The 20,595-nt window shown below is 47.7% G+C and overlaps 2 protein-coding genes and 1 long non-coding RNA gene across 4 annotated transcripts in view; 2 read left to right on the top strand and 1 right to left on the bottom strand.

Annotated features, from left to right (window-relative positions):
* The window catches only part of LOC118916376 (uncharacterized), a 40,578-nt gene extending 36,899 nt beyond the window's left edge, over nucleotides 1-3,679 (bottom strand). The window contains exons 1-2 of the long non-coding RNA XR_008993143.1: nucleotides 3,269-3,679; nucleotides 2,116-2,322 (exon numbers count right to left, since the gene is read on the bottom strand). This is a non-coding gene — a long non-coding RNA (uncharacterized LOC118916376). The remainder of the gene's footprint in view (nucleotides 1-2,115; nucleotides 2,323-3,268) is intronic.
* A 1,821-nt stretch (nucleotides 3,680-5,500) lies between these two features.
* On the top strand, nucleotides 5,501-9,226 carry NXNL1 (nucleoredoxin like 1). Its single transcript, XM_036893367.2, has 2 exons — nucleotides 5,501-5,826; nucleotides 8,175-9,226. Exons 1-2 carry the CDS (start codon nucleotides 5,501-5,503, stop codon nucleotides 8,503-8,505), a joined length of 657 nt encoding a protein of 218 aa, XP_036749262.2. The 3' UTR covers nucleotides 8,506-9,226.
* Nucleotides 9,227-12,350: 3,124 nt separating this feature from the next.
* On the top strand, nucleotides 12,351-20,298 carry TMEM221 (transmembrane protein 221). Of its 2 annotated transcripts, XM_036893366.2 has the most exons (4): nucleotides 12,381-12,975; nucleotides 14,980-15,065; nucleotides 18,871-19,101; nucleotides 19,762-20,298. In XM_036893366.2, the coding sequence occupies exons 1-4, from the start codon at nucleotides 12,656-12,658 to the stop codon at nucleotides 19,800-19,802; spliced, it is 678 nt and encodes a 225-aa protein (XP_036749261.1). In that variant the 5' UTR covers nucleotides 12,381-12,655; the 3' UTR covers nucleotides 19,803-20,298. The 2 variants fall into 2 exon arrangements, with proteins under 2 accessions (XP_036749260.1, XP_036749261.1); XM_036893365.2 differs by lacking the exon at nucleotides 19,762-20,298 and having other exon boundaries at nucleotides 12,351-12,975; nucleotides 18,871-19,721.
* The last annotated feature ends 297 nt before the right edge of the window (nucleotides 20,299-20,595 follow it).

A 20,595-nucleotide genomic window follows, 5' to 3' on the forward strand; every position in this document is an offset into this window, starting at 1 on the left:
GACCCCTTCAGTACGCATCCTCATGTCTCATGTCCTTCCAGTTGGAAATATTGTCATTATGTACATGCATTCTGCAGCAGTAATAGTGCTTTCCTTCAGATTATTGAAGGAACCTAGGAAGAAGATGCAACATCCCTAAGGATTTTCCCTCTGTACATGACTTAACAGGAGACACTATAGTGCTGCAGAATGGGATCTGGATAAGCTCTGGTTGCAGCCCCACCATATACCAGCTGTGGGACCACAGGCAAGGTGCCATACCACACACTGCAACGTTCCTCCCAGCTCCACACTGTGTGTCCACTTAGCCTTACTAGAGGGATTTCTTTTTTTGATGACTTAGTACATTTTACTGTACATAATTTATGTACTTCTTTGTTATTGGAGGTATTGAACTGGCAGGCATTTCAAAAGAATGCACATACAAACACAACATAAATATGCACGAACAACCAGAAGATATTCATGGCACTGCTATCAGCTACATGACGTACTGGAAGTAACATACTTTTACTACACACATTCTCTCACTCTTTCTCACTCTCAAATGGATGGCTGGAAAGATAGAGACCACCTTGTTTACACATTCTTCCGTGAGTTTTTCTATCTTTTAGAAAATCTTGACATTTTCTATAAGGCACAATCTTATAAAAATGAAAAAAAAAACCTCAGTAATACTTACTTTCTTACAGGATGTATGCCTTTGATTCCAGAAGACAGATACTGATCTGGTTACTTTTCTTTCTTTTTTTTAACTTTGGAAACCATTTGCAAAACTTTGGATAGAACTGGCAATAGTTAATGACCTTGGCACATATCAGAGTTTACTAACAAATAAGAGCTCAACCTTGCCCTTGTCACTGCCTTTCTCCACTGAACTAGTCAACCACAGTCAGCTTATCAAGAAAAATCTTATTCCTAAGAGTACAGAATATTTATTTGCCTTTCTATTGAGGGAAATCTTCAGTGCCAGTTTTGAAATGTTGAAATAAATTTTGGTGAAAAATATTAAGTATTTTCACATGTTGAATAAACTTTGTCAACAAATGTACTTATTTGCTTATCATAACAAGGCATACAAATTCTTCCAAACTATGAAAGCAGAGTCATGCGATGCATTCCTCAGGCATGAATGCCCTCCCGCACAAAAATTTCTTAGGCAGGCGTTTTGCTATCATGTTCATCAGCTTTTGTGATTCCAGAGCACAGCACTGAAATGAGAGGTGGAGCACTAATGCTTTAGAACTACAGAAATTACACCTCAGAAAATTAATTCTGAAGAAAAAAAAAAAAAATTAATTCTGGATTCTCTCACTCGGTCTGCTTGATTTGTGTGGCTTGTTCCTGGCATGTATTGGTAAAAATCTAGTCACATACCTTCCCAAGCTCTGCTCTAAAGTGCACACCACCACACTAACCCTGTCCCAGAATGTTTGCATTGAGAGTCTGGTGACTTAATACAAAGAGTCAGAGATTTCAATAAGAGTTGATCAAAACATGTATTTATAAACATCTATTTCCAGGACCCCACTCATTGTCCCCAGTTTTCTGAGGGGGCTGTGCCTATAAAACTCTCTGGAACTATAAACTGTGTGTGCTGAGTCTCAGGTCACAAACTTTCATTTTTTCCCCCCTTTAGTCATCTTCAGAAACAGTTACATTACCAACAGCTGTTTCCTGTTTAGAAAGCATACAGCCTCTCTTTACCATAACTGTATGTAAATGAACAATTAATACCGACTTACATGATAATTCAAAGTGTGTACTCACACAGAAATTAGACTGAGCCAGGGCATAAAATTACCACCAGCAATATACACATAGGTAGACAAAAAGCATTCTGTTTGGAGAGCGGGGTTAAGCTCCCAGTGGCTGACGCGGTAAGGGTGAGTCTGGGAAACACGGAGGTAGATGGCTGTTCACAATGTACAAATCAGCTTTGCCCTGGCACCCGGGGGTCAAAGTCACCCAGGTGAACTCTTCCCAAATCCCTCCTTTCATTTTTGAAGTATAGCAAACAAACAGAAACCCCATTCACAGACATCTTTGTTCAGTAAGGCTCTGGGAATGACCGGAGGACACGCCCTTCCTGGGCAGCAGAGCCGGGGCCCCTACCTGCTGTGACCTCAGAAGGGCAGCGCCCATCTCCTCCACCTTCTGAGTGACGGCGTCTCTTACCAGGCGGTAGCGGTCATTGTCCTCAGCCACCATTTTCTCAAGCCCTTCCCTGGCCTTCCAGGGCACCAGTTCCAGTAAAGCACTGGTCACTTCATTAAGGGCGTCCAGTAAGGTTTTGTTGCTCTGGGCTTCCTTCTTCAGCTCCTGAGAGTGGAATTAAGAAAACATACATATGTGAGGATAATGTGTCAGAGTTTAAACAAGCTTTTTTTCCCTTTAGCTGTCCTTGGGGCACAAGTCCTCTGCAGGCTGGTAATGTGAGGCGCTGGCCTCCTCTGTTTCAGTTAAGTGCTATAAACCTTTGTTATTTTAAGCTATTTTGTAAAAAGGAAAGTGTTTCCTGAGAAGTTCTGAAGAAGAATTCATTTGTCAACGTGACAAGGTTTTTATCTTTGAAACTTAATATACATATTTAAATGGGGAAATAAAACCAAGCAGGTTGACATGTAATATTCTTTGCTTTCTGTTAACATCTAAGTAATCAGGTACCAGAAAAGTAAAATAAAGAGCCAAGTCCCAGCCAGAACCAAGTGACCCTCAAAACGAGAACATACTGGCTTTAAACCATCCCGGCTGGATCACTACAGGCCCAGTGGGCCTGACCTCACCCACCTGCCCCCAGACTCCCTTTCAGCCACACGTGATCACACCTGATGGATGATCAAACCAGAGGCTAGCTCTGAAAGGAATGATTAGCATGGTAGGATACCACCTCTGCAAATGGTGAGAAAATCCGCCTAACGCTATACATCTGCCCACGTAAACAAACTGGTATTCAAACCAAATCATGAGTATCTTTGAAACAATGATCATTTTCCTGTTGTTGTTGTTTTTCTGTGTTCATCATTCTGTCTCTTGTGTAATTAACTATACTCCCAAACCTAAGAGTCTGGAAACAAATTACACACTGTTTTCATCTCGGGGCTCCTAAAAGTTGAAACAGTCCTTCGGCTGCCCACGTCTGTCAGGTCCCACCCACCAAAGCATCCCTCAGCATATCAGCAGTGACAGGAGACAAGTATCATTTCATTCCTATGAACAGAGCTCCCCAGAGGATAAGCTGATACAAAATGCATGAATCACAGCGTACATTTTGTCTCGCTTGGGCTTGGCTTGCCGCTTCTCCCTGAAGGACCTGAGTTTCAGATGAAAGCAGTTCCACCTGCACTTCATCCAGCCAGGTACAGAGCTCCTCAGTGCGGAGAGCAGCCACTGTGCCAGCTGCAGCGCATGGTCCAGGGTCTTGGCGATGTCCGTGCTCAGCTTAGTAATGTCTTTATACCTTGCTTTTATGGCTTCCAATTTATCTTGAATGATTAAAACTTCATCACCTAAAATTTCAAAGCCATGTTATATCTCATGAAAGGAAAGAAAAGGTGAGGGGAAGGGTTCTTCAGGTATTAATAACATACACTCATGAGATTTTCTGGGAAGGGAAAAACCGGGAGGCGTTTTCCAAAAGATGATTTGACCGAAGAGAAGCCCTTTCCTAGTTTTTTAATCATTCCTTTAGAGAAGAGGTCTGTTTAAAAACTCACTAATCTGCCTAAATTCTCAGGCTTGCGCCACCCAGAACACAGCCCATATACCCCACCCTTCTTCAGAAGCACGTTTCCACCAGCTGTGTTCAACATTACAATGCAGTTTTCAAACTATATTTGCATCCAAAACAATAAAAGCTGTATTTTTTGAAAAGCCAAAAAAAAAAAACCCTGGTGACCTGATTCCACCCTGCCTCCGAGGACTCTCTCACGCTGGCCGAGGGAGCCAAGTGGGGGGCAAGTGTAAGCCTTATCTTGAAACTTACAACTTTCGCGTCCTATTACTGGTCAAAGCAAGTCACAAAAGCAACCTGGAATCAAGACGAGGAACTATTTTCTATCTCTTGATGGGAGGGGGCTGCAAAACACTGTGGCCATGATTTTCTTTTCTTTTTTTTCTTTTTTAATTGAAGTACAGTTGACACAATATTATATTAGTTTCAGGTGCACAACATAGTAAGTTAACATTTATATACATTATGAAACACCACAATAAATGTAGTTATCATCTGTCACCATACAAAGACATGGCACTACTATTGACTATTTTCTCTATGCTGTTACTTTTCAACGTTTCACACCTGAGGGTCTTAAGTGGGCTGTCAGAATTCAGAAGGGTGAAGGAAAAAAATGTTTATTTTTCTTACCTTCTAACTGGAATTTAGCATGTTTCTCATGGCCTGTCAAAGCAGGTATAATGACCAGCCCTGTGACTTTGTCACTCGTGGAAATGAAAGAATTTTAATATCATATCCTAGTCATGGCAGACATCTTGAAATATTATTTACATTCATCTCAACTTTGAAATCACTGTAATTAGTAGAGCCCTGTGAATCAGGATTCTGTGATGCAATCATGAAGAAATGTGTGTATTTGTATATCAAAATTCAATCAAATAAACACAGCAGCCCAGTTTGAAAAAGACAAATGAACCCCTATGTTTATGGCAGCACTATTCACAATAGCCAAGAAATGGAAGCAACCTAAGTGTCCATCAGTAGATGAATGGCCAAAGAAGATGTGGTACATATATACAATGGAATATTATTCAGCCATAAGAAGAAAACAAATCCTACCATTTGCAACAACATGGATGGGGCTAGAGGGTATTCTGCTCAGTGAAATAAGCCAGGCAGAGAAAGACAAGTATCAAATGATTTCACTCATCTGTGGAGTATAAGAACAAAGGAAAAACTGAAGGAGCAAAACAGCAGCAGACTCACAGAACACAGGAATGGACTAACAGTTACCAAAGGGAAAGGGACTGGGGAGGCTGGGTGGGAAGGGAGGGATAAGGGGGGGAAGAAAGGGGGATTATGATTAGCATGTATAATGTGGCAGGGGGCACTGGGAGGGCTGTGCAACACAGAGAACACAAGTAGTGACTCTACAGCATCTTACTATGCTGATGGACAATGACTGCAATGGGGAATGTGAGGGGAACTTGGTGATGGGGGGAGTCTAGTAAACATAATATTCCTCATGTAATTGTAAAGTAATGATACCAAAATAAAATAAATAATTCAATCAAATATTTTCACACCCATATGCCATTATGTCTGGTTTCCTTTGCAATCCTGGGCATTTTTTAAATGCTTTTGCTGCTCTGTCCTGAGGAAGAGTCCTTGGAGGCAGGGCAGAATCAGGTCACAGTTTAGGCAGATTAGTGAGTTTCTAAACTGGCCTCATAAAGAGTCTTAATCTGGGACAGCAGCCAGTCAGCAGCTCCAGGGCCACATGAGATCCTTCTGCCCTGTCCCCAGCACCTCACCAGGACTGCCATGGCCTCCCTGTTCTCCGGCCGTGTCCTGATCCGCAACAACAGTGACCAAGACGAGCTGGACACAGAGGCTGAGCTCAGCCAGAGGCTGGAGAACCGGTTGGTGCTGCTGTTCTTTGGCGCCGGCACATGCCCCCAGTGCCAGGCCTTTGTACCTGTCCTTAGGGACTTCTTTGTGAGGCTCACAGACGAGTTCTATGTGCTGCGGGCAGCCCAACTGGCCCTGGTGTATGTGTCCCAGGACCCTACAGAGGAGCAGCAGGACCTGTTCCTAAGGGACATGCCCAAGAAGTGGCTCTTCCTGTCCTTCAAGGATGATCTGAGGAGGTGAGGCGGGAGGAGAGGTCAGCAGGGGCTTCCTGGAGGGGGAGCTTTTTCTGCTGAAAGGGATGTATTTGTTCTCGAAGCATCTGTTGCAGCTGGAATCCACAAGCACCCTCTGTGTGCCAGTCCATGTACCAAGAACTAAGGGTTGCCTTTTCCATGTCCCTTTCTATCCAGCTCTCTAGAACCTTATAACCCAGTGGGGGAGACAGATGTGAAACCTTCACGTAAGTAGATGACAAACCGGAATAGTGCTCCAGATGACAAAGAGAGACTGCCATGTGGAAATACAAGGGGGATTGTATATGCTGAGATTGAGGGATGAGGGGATGCTTCCCCAAGGAAGTTTGTGTTTTTTTCTCCCAACCCCTTCAAGGAAGTGGTTTTAAAGAGAGACCCCAAGGGCAGGGAGGATAAGAGGATAAAGGGAGAGGAAAGGGAAAGGTTTCCAAGCAGAGGGCAAAGAATAGACAAAGGCTCAGAGGAGGCTCTCAGAAAAAGAACAGCCAACCAGGGATCTATAAGTAATTCCAGGTGTGAGAAGTCAGCAGGCACCATGTAGGACAGCATCCCAGCTGCAGCCTTTTGAGTGAGTGTGGATCTGATCCTCAGAGTAGCCTGGAGTCGTGGAGGGCACTGGAGCTGAGAGAAGAGTGGGTGGATTCAAGCTTTACAGGGAGCTGCCTAATAAATAGTGTTATACATGGTGGCTGTCTTAGAATTTTCCCCTTTTCTGCAGTAAGACTTTCATTCTTTTTAAACCCTAGCTTTTTATATGGAAAAATTTCAAAGATAGCAAAAAGTTGGAAGAAGCACACAAGGAAACTAGTGGCCATTGTTAACATGTTGACATACTGGCTTTATCTACACACATGTGGAGTTTGTGCTGAACCCTCTGAAAGTGAGTTGCAGACTTTGTGACAATTTACGGATTCTTTGGATTTTGTTACACATCAAGTGGGAAATTTCTGGTCATGAAGAACTTCATTCTCCACGCGACATTATCAGAGTTTGGACACTTGCTCATTCCTGCTGCCCTTTGCAGCTGAGAGGGCTCTTTTCCCCACACTGACAGCAGTTCCCGCCCGGGGGACAGAAATGCCAACTTCAAGGGCATCATAGCTCAACACTGACTCCGTCTGAGGCAGGCTCCTCTCAGTATGACGTTCACCCAGGCTAGTGTCTGGAGAAAGAGAGAGTGATAGCCCCCACACACACACACCTCACCCAAACACAGGGCTGCCAGTTAAAACACAGGATGCTCAGTGAAACACAGACTTTTACATAAACAATGAATAATTTATTAGCATAAGTATACACCATGTATTACACAGGACATAAACCAGAAAATTGTGTTGTTTATATAAAATTCAAATTTAACTGGGCATCCCGTGTTTTGATTTTCTGTCTGTCACCTCACTCCTGTGTCATTTTGCGAGCACCATGCTTTCTGTATGGAGGCCTGGAAAAGGGTCACTCAAGAACCCACTGGGTGGAGGCTAAGTCTGGCAGCCCCTTTTATCCCATGAGTCTGTGCAGGATTCCCACCTAGATGAGAGGTTTGGTCTGGGATCTCTTGGGTCTGTGAATGGCTTCTCAATGGCTTCCCCTCATATGCAAGAAAAATTAAAACTCCTAACCATGACCCTACAGGTGCAGGGCCTGCAGGATCAAGGCTCTGAGCTCCCTCCCACATTGGCACCTTTGCACAGGCTGTGCTCTCTGCCTGGGACACTTCCCTCCTCAACCTGCAGATCTCAGCTTAGAGGTCACCTCCTTGGGGAGGCCCTCCCTGACCACCAGCCCCTTACCCAGCTTCATACTACTTTAAGGCATTTATCAGTATACATTCATTCATCTCACACATTTCATGAGTACCTATTCTGTGCTCCATACTATTCCAGGCACTGGGGACACCAGTAAATGGACACAGAAATGTGTGCCCAAGTGATGCTTTACATTTTATTGCGGGAGAAAAATGATATACAGGAGAAATACATAAGCTATGCAGGGTGTTGGAAGCTGAGCTGATGCATAGCAGGGGGAAAAGGAGACGCTGCTGTTTCAAGTTAGACTTCTGCAGCATATAAGGCCCATGGAGGTCTGGGGAGAGTGCTCCAGGCAGAAGGCATGGCTAGTGCAACGGCCCTGAGGTGGGAGCGTGTCTAGGTGTAGGAGGCATAGCGCAGAGACCAGTGTGGCCCGGCTGGTCCTGGTCCCTGGGCGTCCCAGCTCCCGGCTAGGGTGGGCAGTGCACACAGAGGGGCTCAGTAAGTCCCGGGAGGAGGCAGGCGGAGCTCCCTGGGAGTCACGGACCGGGGTCCAACCGCACTGACCAATCCGCCCCGCAGGGACCTCGGGCGCCGGTTCTCGGTGGAGCGCCTGCCAGCGGTCGTGGTGCTCAAGCCGGGCGGGGACGTGCTCACCCACGACGCGGCCGAAGAGATCCGGCGCCTGGGCCCTGCCTGCTTTGCCAACTGGCAGGAGGCGGCCGAGGTGCTGGACCGCAGCTTCCTGCAGCCGGAGGACCTGGACGAACCCCCGCCGCGGAGCCTCACGGAGCCGCTGCGCCGCTGCAAGTACCGCGTGGACCGGACCGCGTGGGGCCCAGGAGGCCCAGGGGGAGGAGGCGGTTCTGGGACCGGTGACTGGGCGGATGGCGGGGCCAGTAGGCTGTTCTGATCCCTGGAGCGAGGGAGCAGCCGTAAAGGCGGGACAGTGGGGAGCAGGGAGGGTCTTTCTGAGGCCCACCCGCCAGGAGCAAGTGGGGAGCCGGACCTGGGGGAATCCTGTCCAGATCTCCGCCGGTGGAGGGTGGGACCGAGGGCGGAGGGGTGCCCGACGTGTTCGCTGTGCGACTCCCTCTCAGGACTGGTGGGCCCGGGGCCGGTCCTCGTCTTCCAGCTACGCTCCTGAGCCTTCAGGGCCGCACCAGTGAAGCAGGGAGAACTTCTCAAGGGTCTCTAGAAAAGAAATCGAAAACCTCTATTTTTAAGACCTGGGGGAGGTGGGGTGGCTAATGGTTCCAAAACGGGAAAATGCAAACGAAAATCGAATAATCATTAAACGAGCTGCCCACATATCTCATACGCAAAACTGCAACGATATTTTAACAATAGATTTGTATTTTTGCATGGGACGCATTTCAATATCGGATGCAATGCGTGCTGGAGTCCCCGACCGCCAGCGAGGGCCAGCAGTCCCCTGTCCCTGGTGAATCCCCGTGATTTCTGGTGGAGACAGCAGAATATAGAAATAAAAAACACAAGTCTAGAGCCAATTCCTGGCTGTGTGACTGTTCAACAGTCACTTCTCCTTTCTAAATCTTTGATTCCTCTGAAAATGACAACACCGTCACGTCCTACTAGGCACATCAGTCAAGAAATCGCTTCAGGAGCCAGCTCTGCGCACGAACCTCGGGCTCCACCTGGCGGTGGGTGGAGTGGCATCCCCCGCGGGTGTGACCAAACATGAAAACTAATGTAAACCACTCCCTGTGCGCCTGCTTTCCTAAAAGGGTGGGCTGGGAAGCCAAGAGTCTTCCGGCCATAGAGGCCTGGGGACCTAAGCGCCTAATGTGCTCATCCCTGTCCTCAATCCAGGTGAGAAAATTGTGGTTCAGATCGGTGATGCCGCCTGCTTTAGGTTCCAGCCACAGCGTTCCCTTTGTGGAACTCAGTTTGGCCCATCTGTGAAATGGGTGCATTAGACCCTTAAATTTCTGTGTACCTAACTTTACTAGGTTGCTGGCTCACCAGGAGCTTTACAAAGTTTGAAAACGTCCTTCCTGAGCAAACCACAGGACACGCAAACTTTCTATATTTTTACTGTTATTCTGGCCAGTTCCCCATGGTCAGTGTTCACAAACTGGGCGGTGAGACGGGGAGGTCCACTCTCTATCCTGTCTGGCTGTGTGACATGGGCAAGTGGCTGTCCTCTCATAGTCTCACCCTTCCAGGAAGATGGGGGTCATAACCCCCCACCCATCTCCATCCCTGCCTCTCTAGGCAGCGGCAAGGAAGGGACAGCTCAACATCTGGCCAAAGCAGATTCAGTCACCCGCAGATGGTTGCCTTAAGAGACGCTTGTAGGATTAAGTTTCCAGATTGAAACCGGACACACAGAGAGTCACCCGACACATACAAAGGGAGGGGCCAGATCTTGATATTTGTGACACCCTGCAAGCCCCCAACAAATAATGGTGAAATCTAAGACATGGTCACAATGAGTGCTGTAATGCCCTTTGGCCGTTGTATGGAGTTGTCCCTTTACTTGTCTGGCTTCCGGCAAGGCTGGACCTGACGTCATCACCACTGGTTCCCCAAAGCTGAGTGGAGGGTGGGGTCCCATCAGTGCTTGTTGAATGAATACATGCAAGTTATCTTACCTCTGTGTATCCCCAACACCTGGAACAGAGCTGGGGCTCTGTTCCCAATGAGTCACTGAGTCCGAGGTACCCCAACTTGGTACTTTTCCTTACCTGTAAAACATGGAAAATTCACTCTAGCTTGGTGATGATGAAAGAGACAGTGTTCACCTAAGGAGTGAATGAATGAATAAATAAATAAATGAGCTGCTTCCTGTTACAGGTGAGGAAGCCTAGAGAGGTTAAGGGACTTGCTCAAAGCCACACAGCAAAGGAGGAGGGTCCCTGGGGCTGAAGAGTCATCTCTACTCTCCCCCAGAGCCATTTGACCCATGAAGCACTGGGCTGGGGGTTCGAGGCCCACAAACTCTTCTCAGAAGGCCCCCCCAAAAATTGAAACCTGTAAAAAATAATGGACTCCAAAAATTGGAAAAGGAGCCTGGAAATGGAAAACCGGTGGGATCTATAACATATTTGTGACATAGGATAGAGCAGTGGGCAGGAATGGGGCTGTGGGGTTGGAATCGTGCCTTGCCTGTGCTACTGTGTGACCTAGGGAATCACCAGCCTCTCTGCCTCAGTTTCCTCATCTAAAGCCAGGTGATGGTTATGCTGTCTTTCAGGCCTGAATTGCATTAAGACAGGGCCCTCCTTGCAGGAGGCCACATAGACCTCATTCATTCATATTCTGGATCAATCAGGAGTGTGTTACCTTTGAAACCATTTTCAGATTAATTTCACACTTTGCAAGAATTCCAGAGCAGGAGTACAAGGTAATTAATTAATTTGTGTGTGCAAGAAGCAGTTATGTGGACCTACTGTGTGCTTGGTGCAGTCCCAGACACCAAGGGGACACAGCAGTGACACTTGAGGCAGATGTTTGGGGGTCCTGGAGCAGCCCTGCTTCTCACAAGCAGGGAGGCAACAGATATGGGGAAACATACTGTGTTGCAGAACCAGTGTTCTGGGGACTCAAGAAGACAAAGAACCCGTTCCAAAATAAACAGAGGACTCAGGTGAATAGACATTTCTCCAAAAAAAAGATAAACAAATGGCCAACAAGCACACAAAAAGATACTCAGCATCATTAGCCTTTACAGAAATGCAAACCAAAAGCACAAGGAGATACTACCTCACACCTACCAGGATGACTATAATAAAAAAAAACAAAGTAACAAGAGTTAGCAGGGAAATGAAATTGGAACCCTCATGCACTGCTGATGGGAATGTAAAATGTTTCAACTGCTGTGGAAACAGTCTGGCAGCTCCTCAATAAATTAAATATAGATTTATTGTATGACAAGCCATTCCAGTCCTAGGCATACCCAAAAGAAGTGAAAACAAGGACTCAAACAAATCATTGTGTGTGCATGTTCACAGCCGCGCTATTCACAATCACCAAAGGGTGGAAACAACCCAGATGCCCTTCAACAGACAAATGGACAAATAAAATGTGGTTCCTTGGTGCAATGGAATATTACTCAGCCATAAAAAAAGAATAAAGCCCTTATTCATGCTTCAATGTGGATAAACCTCAAAAACATCATGCTGAGTGAGAAGACACACACAAAAGGCCACATAGTCTATGATTCCATTCATATGAATCGTCCAGAACAGGCAAATCCGTACAGACAGAGCAGATCAGTGGTTGCCAGGGGCTGGGGGAGGCAGAAGGAGAGTTACTGCTTATGGGCACAGGGTCTCTTTTTGGGCTGATGGGAATCTTCTGGAACTAGGTAGAGGTGCTGGTTGCACAATATTGTGAATGTGCTACATGTGGCTGAATTGTTCATTTTAAATGGTTCATATTATGTGAATTACACCTCAATTTTTAAAACTTAAATGTAAATAAATAACCCTCCCCCAAAAAAATGTATCAAGGAAAAAACAAAGCTTAGCAGGGAAGGACAGGGGCGCCTGTTGGAGCAGCTGTCCAGGAGCGTCTCACTGAAGAGGAGGCATTTCTGCAAAGCCTTGAAAGATGAGCGGGGTGGACTCATAACCAAGGACAAGGGCCATGAGTAGGGACCAGATAGTAAAGTGAATTATTTAAAATTCGTTCAAGTCTCTTTTTTAAAAACAATGGTAAAACAGGTGCTTAGGGCAGCAGGCAGCGGGGAACGGGGTAGGGAACGCTTTAATGGGTTTAGGGACCTGTGGGGCTCCCTGGGTCTGGCCACCGCGCACTGGTTCCTCCTAGGGCTGCCTCCGCCCCTTCTTTCCCTGGCCCGCCGGGACTGGGAGGCCGGGAGGTGGCGCCCGCAGGGTCCCCGGACGGAAGAGAAAAGACTTTGTCCCTAGTTTTCGCGGAGCTTCATCGTCCCGGCGGCGACGGGCACCCTGAGCCCCATAACTTTCACACACACCCTGCCATCCCGGAGGCCCACGGACGCCCCTCCAACTCCCCCACCCCCTAAAATCTCTTGGACCCCTCGACTGCCTCCCCAGGCCTGCAGGAGCCCCCCCATGGCCCTGTCGTACGGCGGCCGGGTGCTGGCCGCGATGATCCTGCTGGGCATCCCGGCGGCCGTCCTGGTGGCTCTGGGCGCCCAGCTGCTGTTCCAGCTGCAGGCGGGCCGCGCGGAGCTGCGGGGACCGCGCGCCGACAGGCTTGGCCCAGAGCCGGGCACCGGCCCCGGGCTGCCCAAGGATGCTGCCGGGGCCCTGCTGCCGCTGGCCGCTGCGCTCGCTGCGCTCGCCCCAGTGCTGGGCCTCACCTGCCTGCTGCTCACCGCGCTCTGCGGCCACCTGGGTGCTGAGCTGGCGCGGGGTCCCAGCCCCAGCAGGTAGGAGGACCTGCCGCTCCTCCCCAGGCTGCGCATCCGGGCCTCAGGTCGGGGAAAGCTTCCCTCCCTCCTTCTCCTTCCCTCCCTTCCTCCCCTCTATCCCTTCTTCCAACCTATATTAGTTGAAAATTTAGAACAGGTGCAGCCACTGCTATGACCCCCTTTTACAAATCTGGAAACTGAGGCTGTAAGGGAGTCCAGGATCAGCGAGCCACCGTGTGGATCGCGCTGGTCGTTTATGGAACCCTGGGTTCTATTTACCTCCCACTTCATGTGGATGAGTGAAGGCCTGCGGCCCCCTGGGTGGCTGGTTCTGCTGTTATACCCCTTTTAGCTGGTTCTCAGACAGGCCAGGCAGCCCTCTCCAGGCTGCCCGGCTTGGAAGTGGATGAGCTGAATTGGACTTGACTGTGAAAGAGCCTGTGCTCTGTCCCAGGTGGGGTTGCTTCACCAGGCCCCTGAGCTCAGGTGGCACCCAGGAGGCATCTGTCAGGGGTGCAGTGTCTGCGGAGAACCCTTCCTCGAGCCAAAGAATCGGCTGCCTCATATCTGTGTTTCCCCTAGTCCAGGGTTCTGTGGAGCAGGTGGGAACTTCCACAATTGGAGTAGATCCCATCCAAACAGTGCACACCCCATCCCTAGTTTAAGGTGTACTGAAATGCATGTGTTCCATGAGCCAACAATATGTGTTGGGCTCCTGCAGGGGGCTGAGCCCAGCACTGGGCATTGCGGACACAGCAGGAACCAGGCAGACCCTGACCCAACTTCATGCAGTCACAGACAATAAAGAAATGAGATCAGTAACATCAAATAGGGATGAATGCTGGGAAAGAAAATGGGGTAATGTGGTGGAGGAGGACAGGGTGGGGGGTGAAATGGGACCATGAGGGGAGGCCTGAGCAGACTTAAGGGAGAGAAGATGCAGAAGATCTGCAGGGCTGACAGGCAGAGGGAACAGCATGTGCAAAGGTCCTGGGACAGGAGAGCAATTGAGGTATCAGAGGGAGATTGAGGTGATTGGTGTGGCTGGAGGGGGAGATGAGGGCAGGGAAGTCATAGGAACTGGACCATGTAGGGTTTGGTGCTGTGGTGAAGACTTTGGGTTTTACTCCACCTGAGAAAGTTGTGAGCAAGAAAGGATATGATCTGACTGAGGTTTGGGATAACCGCCTCTGGCTACCACGCAGTAAAGGGGCCAAGAGGGCAGGTAGTAGGGGCCACCGAGGAAGCCACTTTCACCGCACTGGTGGGAGGTGAGTGATCATGGAAGATCTCATAGGACTGGAGAAGGCAGCGAGAGCACTCAGCAGAAGCCCTTGGCGCAGTGTCAGGCTCAAAGCTAGGTCCTTGACCAGTGTCAGTTCTTAGGGAATCTCTGTTTCTATCATCAGTGACAGCAAGCAAACCTGGTTTCCTCATCTCCCAAGGAAGATTATGATCTGTAAAATAATGACAGGCAGGTGTCCAGCAACTGTCTGCACATAGTAGCTGTTTCATGGGTGTTGGGTGTTTGAATGGACGGACTGGTATTGATGGGTTATGGGGGAGGGGTGGATGGGATGAGGGATGGGTGGGTGGACAGATGGCTGGTTGCGTTGAATGGATGGATGGTGATTGGGGGATGGACAATGGATGGGTGAGGGGGCGTGAATGGATGGGGGTATGGATGGACGGATGGATGCAAGGATGGAGGGAAGGATGAAAAGATGAGTGGATGGAAGGATTAACGGATAGATAGACGGTGGATGTTTAAATGGATGGATGGATGGATTAGTCGGGCATGGGTAAATGAACGGACAGCTCTATGGTTAGTAATCAATGGGGATTGACAGTAAATGATGGTGGATGTTTACCTGGAAGGGTGGATGAGTGGTGGGGAGATGGATGGTCATGTCCTCACACAGATCTGGGGTGTCCCCAAGCTGGGTCATGGGGAGCCTTCTCCTCCCCAGCACCCCCCACCAGCTCCTCCCCTGAGCCTTTTTCCTTCTACCCCCCTCCCAGGTCTGACTGGTTTCTCTACGACAGCCGTCTCCTCAGACACGTGGCCCTCGGTCTCCTCTGCTGTGGGGCCTCCATCTACTTAGCAGGTGCATACTGGGGGCTAGAACCTGAGGTGTAGGGTGTTGGAGTCCAGCTCCCACCGGGATGGGAGCGATGAAGGAAAGGACAGCATCGGCGAGTGAGGAGACAAGACTCAGGGTCAATGTGAAATGTCTCCTAGCATAAGCCAGCAGGGTCTTTATTTTTATAGCATTTTAATTCTACATATAGCAAAATATCTTTCTTTGATCATCGATGATACAATCTTTTTTTTTCTTTCAGTTTCTGCATAATTCCAGCTCATTACCCTTAAACATGAACAAATATCATCATTTCCTTGAACAGTTTCTTTTTAACATTTTATTTATTTATTTTTTTAGTAACAGTTTTATTTAAAGTTACTTAGAGAGAAAGAACTGCAAGTGACCTCAGAGAAAGGAGCGCCCTGAAAGGTTGGAAAAAGTTAAAGTTATGCACTTAGAAAGTGCGGGTGACCTCAGAGAGAGGAGCCTTAACATTTAATTTTCAACTTTCTTTCAAGCTGCTTTGATTAGTGATTCATGAGAACTATGTGCTAGATGCTAGACAGAAAATGGCATGAGATAGAGTGTGGGCTATGCTTTTGCTTTTAAGCATGTGAGGTTATATAAAGTTCAATGCATATATCTTAGGTTATATAAAGTTCAAGCTGTATGATTATATGGTTAAAACTATTAAACTTCTGTTCGCATGCTCTGAGGTTTCTGCTTACATCCAAACGTTATCCATCCCCATCCTAGCTTAAGGTCTAGGTCCTCACAATCTGGATCTAATTTTTGTATACAGTATGAACATTTTATTCTATCATAATAATCATTCCACATTTTTAAATCTTTGCATCTTCTCTAGTTTGTAAGCAGTATGGTTTACTACTTCTCTTTATCCGTTCATACAGTGACATGGAGTCTGCATGTACTATTTTGCCATTAATGTAATATAGTATTGTTATGTATTAATCATAAATTCCTGTGCATGGGATATTTGTGAACGTCCATCTTCCTATCTTACCCATAGATTTTGTTCCCTTTAGGGAGATACCAAAGGCGTCCTCTTATATTGTAAGCAATATGAGGAGGGCCTTGAACAGTGGGCACTATTAATTTTATCTTTTTATTAGTTTGCTATTTCATATAAATTTCTGGGGAAAACGGGTTCTTCCATGATCCAGGTTCCCATAATTCTTTCTTAACCAATTCAGTGAAAAATTCCTCATTAGTCATGTTTGTATTATTACAAAAGGGAGGACAAGCTACATCTAGTTTTCTGGGAAACCCAGGTGGTTCTGCCTCACTTATTCGTGGCCATATGCCAGGGACAGTTTGTCCCGCAATATTACTCTCATTCTTGGAACCATTGTTCCAGTCATAGCCCTGGGTCGAGTTGTTCCTTTTTACGATGGTCAAATTATTATTTTGTGCATGAGGTTTCCCATACATAAGTCCACTTATAAGTAAGATAATAATAAAAGCAAAAGTGGGGAGTAGCAGGAACCAGCTATGAGGTTTCCTGACTTTCAGGAAACCTCCTCACACCTGGACCTTGTCAAACAGCATGAGTAGCATGGCTCGCGCCAGTAGGGCCCTGGGTTGGGTGGCCAGGGGTAATGGCCCCATAACTTCTGTGCCTTCTGTGCTTCAGTTTCTTCGCTGGTACAGTGGGGATGATAACTGTCCATGTCTCTCTTAGAATCGCTTTGGGGATTCTGAGTTAATCTCCATAAAAGCCGGTGGATGGCATCTCACCCAGTGGGGGTTCCATAAATGGCAGCTGTCTTTAGAACGCTTCTGATACATTTCACTTTTGGTTTGAAGGAAAGTTTCCATGTGCCTGGCTGCTGCTGGAGATAGTGTTTCACAGGTTGGCCTTTGCAAAAACTGTTGCGGTTACAGATATCAGAACCTCCAGCTCAAGAATGGCTTTATGGGGATAAAATGCACGTTATAAGCCAGAAATGCAGTTTTAAATCCCAGAACATGAAGTAGAGTAAAAAATAATAACCTGGGAGCAGAAGAATGCACTGCACTGTCTTTCCTTCCCTGACTTGTAATAACTTTTCTTAGATTAACATTCTCTCAGCTACATGTGCTGGTAAAGAAATCAAATCATCAAATTTATTTAAAGAGACTCTTAACCTTTTAAATTTTGTTCTAATCCTGAAAAATGTGTTGATGGTACTGCAGCCTCAATGCTGTATCACACAGATCTCAGCAGCCCTCTGAAACAACCAGTTTTATTGGGAAAAAAATATTCAGTTGGAATGAAAAACAAGGGATTTGCTATTACTGTTGTTTTCTAGTCGTATAATAGAAAAAGAGAAGTTTAGAAGATATATTTAAAATATTTATGAGATGTGAGCCTAGGGTTCATTGTGGGAATTTGTAAATAAAGTGCAGGGATTTCTGCATAACTTTTGTTGTTTGACTTAATAAGTGATCCCGATGGGGGTCTTTTAAAGAGGACAGTGGATGAGGTGACTCATGCATCTGAAAAGATCAGGGGTTGTTGGCCTCAGATGTGGCTGCACCCAGATGCTCCAATGAGGGCATCAGAAATGCCTCTCACTTCATCTCTTCACCTGCTGTCCTCTGAGAAAGATGCCTGTAAGTACTTTTGACACAATGCCTATAATGCCAAGCCTTTTCACAGACCAACAAAAATGTTGGAGACTTGGAGAATAAAATATTCTCATTCTAAAATACAAGGAAACTTACAGAGGGCAAAATAAGGTAACTATGTCAACCTCATTAAGCATTAAATTAAGAATTAATTCAGCTCCCATTTAGATTCTTTTTGAGGATAGGTGACCTCACTTAGCAAGAATTCCAGAGGGCATCAAGCCAATCATCCATTCATTGCTAACCAGGGCCAAAAGAATCATTATAAAGACCTTTACAAAAGTGCTTAGAGCAAAACAAAAAAAGTCCTTGGCCTTGGCTTTAATATGTCAAACATGATGCCGTATGGTATCTTCAAAAGCAAGAGTGCAGAGCCGGAGAAAGCATATAAACAACCCACAAAGTACCAAGGAGTCCGCCCCAGCTCTGGGATTTTCTCCTACTGGTTTACCAGCTGTTTCAGTAAGAAAATTCCTCTATCCCCATAGCCCAAGCAAAAGTCCCAGGGCTGACTTTGACTGGATGGTCTCAGGTCACGTGATATCCCTGGGCCAATCACTACAACCAGGGAAAGCAGTGCTCTGACTGGTCAAGCCTGGTGCCATCACCTCCACTCTGGTCACTGGTCTGTGAGCACTGATCCACCCCTGTGGCATCAGAGTGGAGGTAGGGACTGAACTGGGGCTGATTCTGCCTCCCAGGGACATTTGGCAATATCTGGAGGCATTTTTGATTGTTACAACAGGGCAGGGGGAGGGAGGGAAGTTGCTACTAGTGGGTAGAAGGTGTTAAATGTCCTATAGTGCAGAGCAAAGTTCCCAGCATAAGGAATGGTACCCACTGGATGCTGGACAGAGCAATGGAGAACCAGTACAGGTCCTCAAAGTGAGGGCACCAACCAGGTTGTTCAGATCAGCAAACTGATGCCAGAGAGTGGCTGTGATTCACTCAAGGTCAATCACAGGCATTCAGAAACCCTGAGATCTGGGTTGTTTTAATTGTGGTAAAGTACACATAAAATTTACCATTTTATGGCAAAATGGACGTGATGATGATGTATTTGTGGGGCATAAGAGGATTAGGTGAGTTAATCGACATGCCTATCATGTTGTGCAGTTTCCCATATTTTCTTTGCAGAAGCTCTCCCAGGGCTTGAGCATTTGTTGATTGAATAAATGAGAGCCATCTCTTTCTCCAGCACTGTCCATCTACGCCCTGCTGCTCTTTGAAATTGAGACAGGAGTGGCCGCTGCCTCCATCCTCGGCTTGGGTGCTCTGGTCCTTGTGGCTGCATTGACCCACACTCTGCTCCGGGCTGCCCAGGCCACCCGCCATGGCCTCCATGAGCTATCCCCACCGCACTTTGAAGACGACCCTGTCCACCTTGCTGAAGTCTCCATGTCCAGCCCCAGGGCTCAGTCCCAACAGGGTACCCACCACCAAACTCCCTACTCATCCTACTCAGAACCTAGGGACCCCTTCAGACCTACTGTTACTGCCACAGCACTTGCAGACCCAGAGGCAGTCTGGGGGAGTAGTCTGACTGCATCTTGCATGCACCAGACCCTGCCCACCAGTGGGGAACACTGGGAAGGAGACACCCATGAGATGCGTGGCATGCTGGGCGACAGGCAGGGTGGCTCAGGGAAGGACTCCACCCTGGTGTGAGCCCAGTGATCAGGGACAGAGACCTGGTATCAGGCAGCTTGAAAAGGACTCGAGAATAAGTCCAGGCCTGGTCACAGTAGCAATACAATTTGATTTCTTTCCCAGTTCACGGCATCCCTGGCTTTTGTCCTCAAGGTTGCTTCATGGCACAGGATGGCTGCCAGGGCTCCAGCCTTCACCTCCTCACTCAGAGGGAAAGGTAGAGGCCAGCACTGGCTCAGCATCTTTTAGAAGTCCTCCTGGGAGACTTTGGGACCTTTCTGCTTATACCTCACTGGCCAGAACAGAGTCACATGGCCACATCTTGCTGCAGGGGTGGCTGGGAAATGTAGCTGTCCAGATGCCTGAGGCTCTGTTATGGGCAGGAAGGGAGGGTGGGGCTTAGGCAGTGGTTCTCTAAATGTCTCTGTTCATTTTACAGATGAGGAAACCGAGGCCCAGAGAGGGGCTATAACTCACTAGGAGTCCCCTGGACAATACTGAGCATCAGAGCCAGAATTTGAAACTGAGTCCTGTAACCCCCATGCTGCTGACAGTGCAAGTCAGAGTCTGCAATCCCGTCCAGGCTGTGAGCATTTGAAACCCGTGTGTACCAAGCTCGGAGAAGCCCAGAGCCACAGGTACACCTGGAGGGCTGGACCCAGACTCCTAACTGTGGCTCCGTGGCCAAGGGCTTCACTGCTCTATGTCTCAGTTTCCTCATCTGTAAAATGGGGACAGAAGCAGTCCCTCCTCCTAGACCTCCTGTGAGATTCAGTGTAAGCCGTTCTGGGTCCTCAATGCATTCAACCCGTGCTTTTGTTGGTTGGGGTGCCGGGCAGGAAAAGGTGGGTTGATGGCCAGTTTCTGGGGCTCACAGAACTGACAGAGCTGGTAACTCAGAGTCCCAGGCATCTCCAGAGGCCCTGGCCCACTCCCACCCTGCATGACCCACAAATAAACTCTGACCCTCACTGTTTCCTTGTCACTTGGACCACATCCAAACGTGCTGTGTGGCCAAGCCCAGGCCCAGGGTGAGAAGTCAGGTAACAGGAACTGGAGTCGGGACATGGGGAATGCCCCTTGTAAACCGCTGTCTGGTACCCATGTCTCTCAAATCTTCATGAATATAAATTTCACTGGGGCTGTGGGCCCCTGCCACCCCCCCAAACATACAGATATCCCCAGAAATCTCCTAGCCTGTCCCTTCCTGGGCCACCAGGGACTCCTGAGCCCAGAAAGCAGAGGAGCTCAGCCGCATAGTGGCTTGAAGGCC

Source organism: Manis pentadactyla, chromosome 12 (assembly GCF_030020395.1).
Source record: "Manis pentadactyla isolate mManPen7 chromosome 12, mManPen7.hap1, whole genome shotgun sequence".
NCBI lineage: Eukaryota > Metazoa > Chordata > Mammalia > Pholidota > Manidae > Manis > Manis pentadactyla.

Bases quoted from the DNA above. Each gene is read 5' to 3' on its own strand.
- NXNL1 (XM_036893367.2), top strand. From the start codon at position 5,501: ATGGCCTCCCTGTTCTCCGGCCGTGTCCTGATCCGCAACAACAGTGAC. The intron at 5,827-8,174 runs GTGAGGCGGGAG...TCCGCCCCGCAG, and splicing joins TTCAAGGATGATCTGAGGAG to GGACCTCGGGCGCCGGTTCT.
- TMEM221 (XM_036893365.2), top strand. From the start codon at position 12,656: ATGGCCCTGTCGTACGGCGGCCGGGTGCTGGCCGCGATGATCCTGCTG. The intron at 12,976-14,979 runs GTAGGAGGACCT...CCCCCCTCCCAG, and splicing joins CGGGGTCCCAGCCCCAGCAG to GTCTGACTGGTTTCTCTACG. The intron at 15,066-18,870 runs GTGCATACTGGG...CTCTTTCTCCAG, and splicing joins GGCCTCCATCTACTTAGCAG to CACTGTCCATCTACGCCCTG.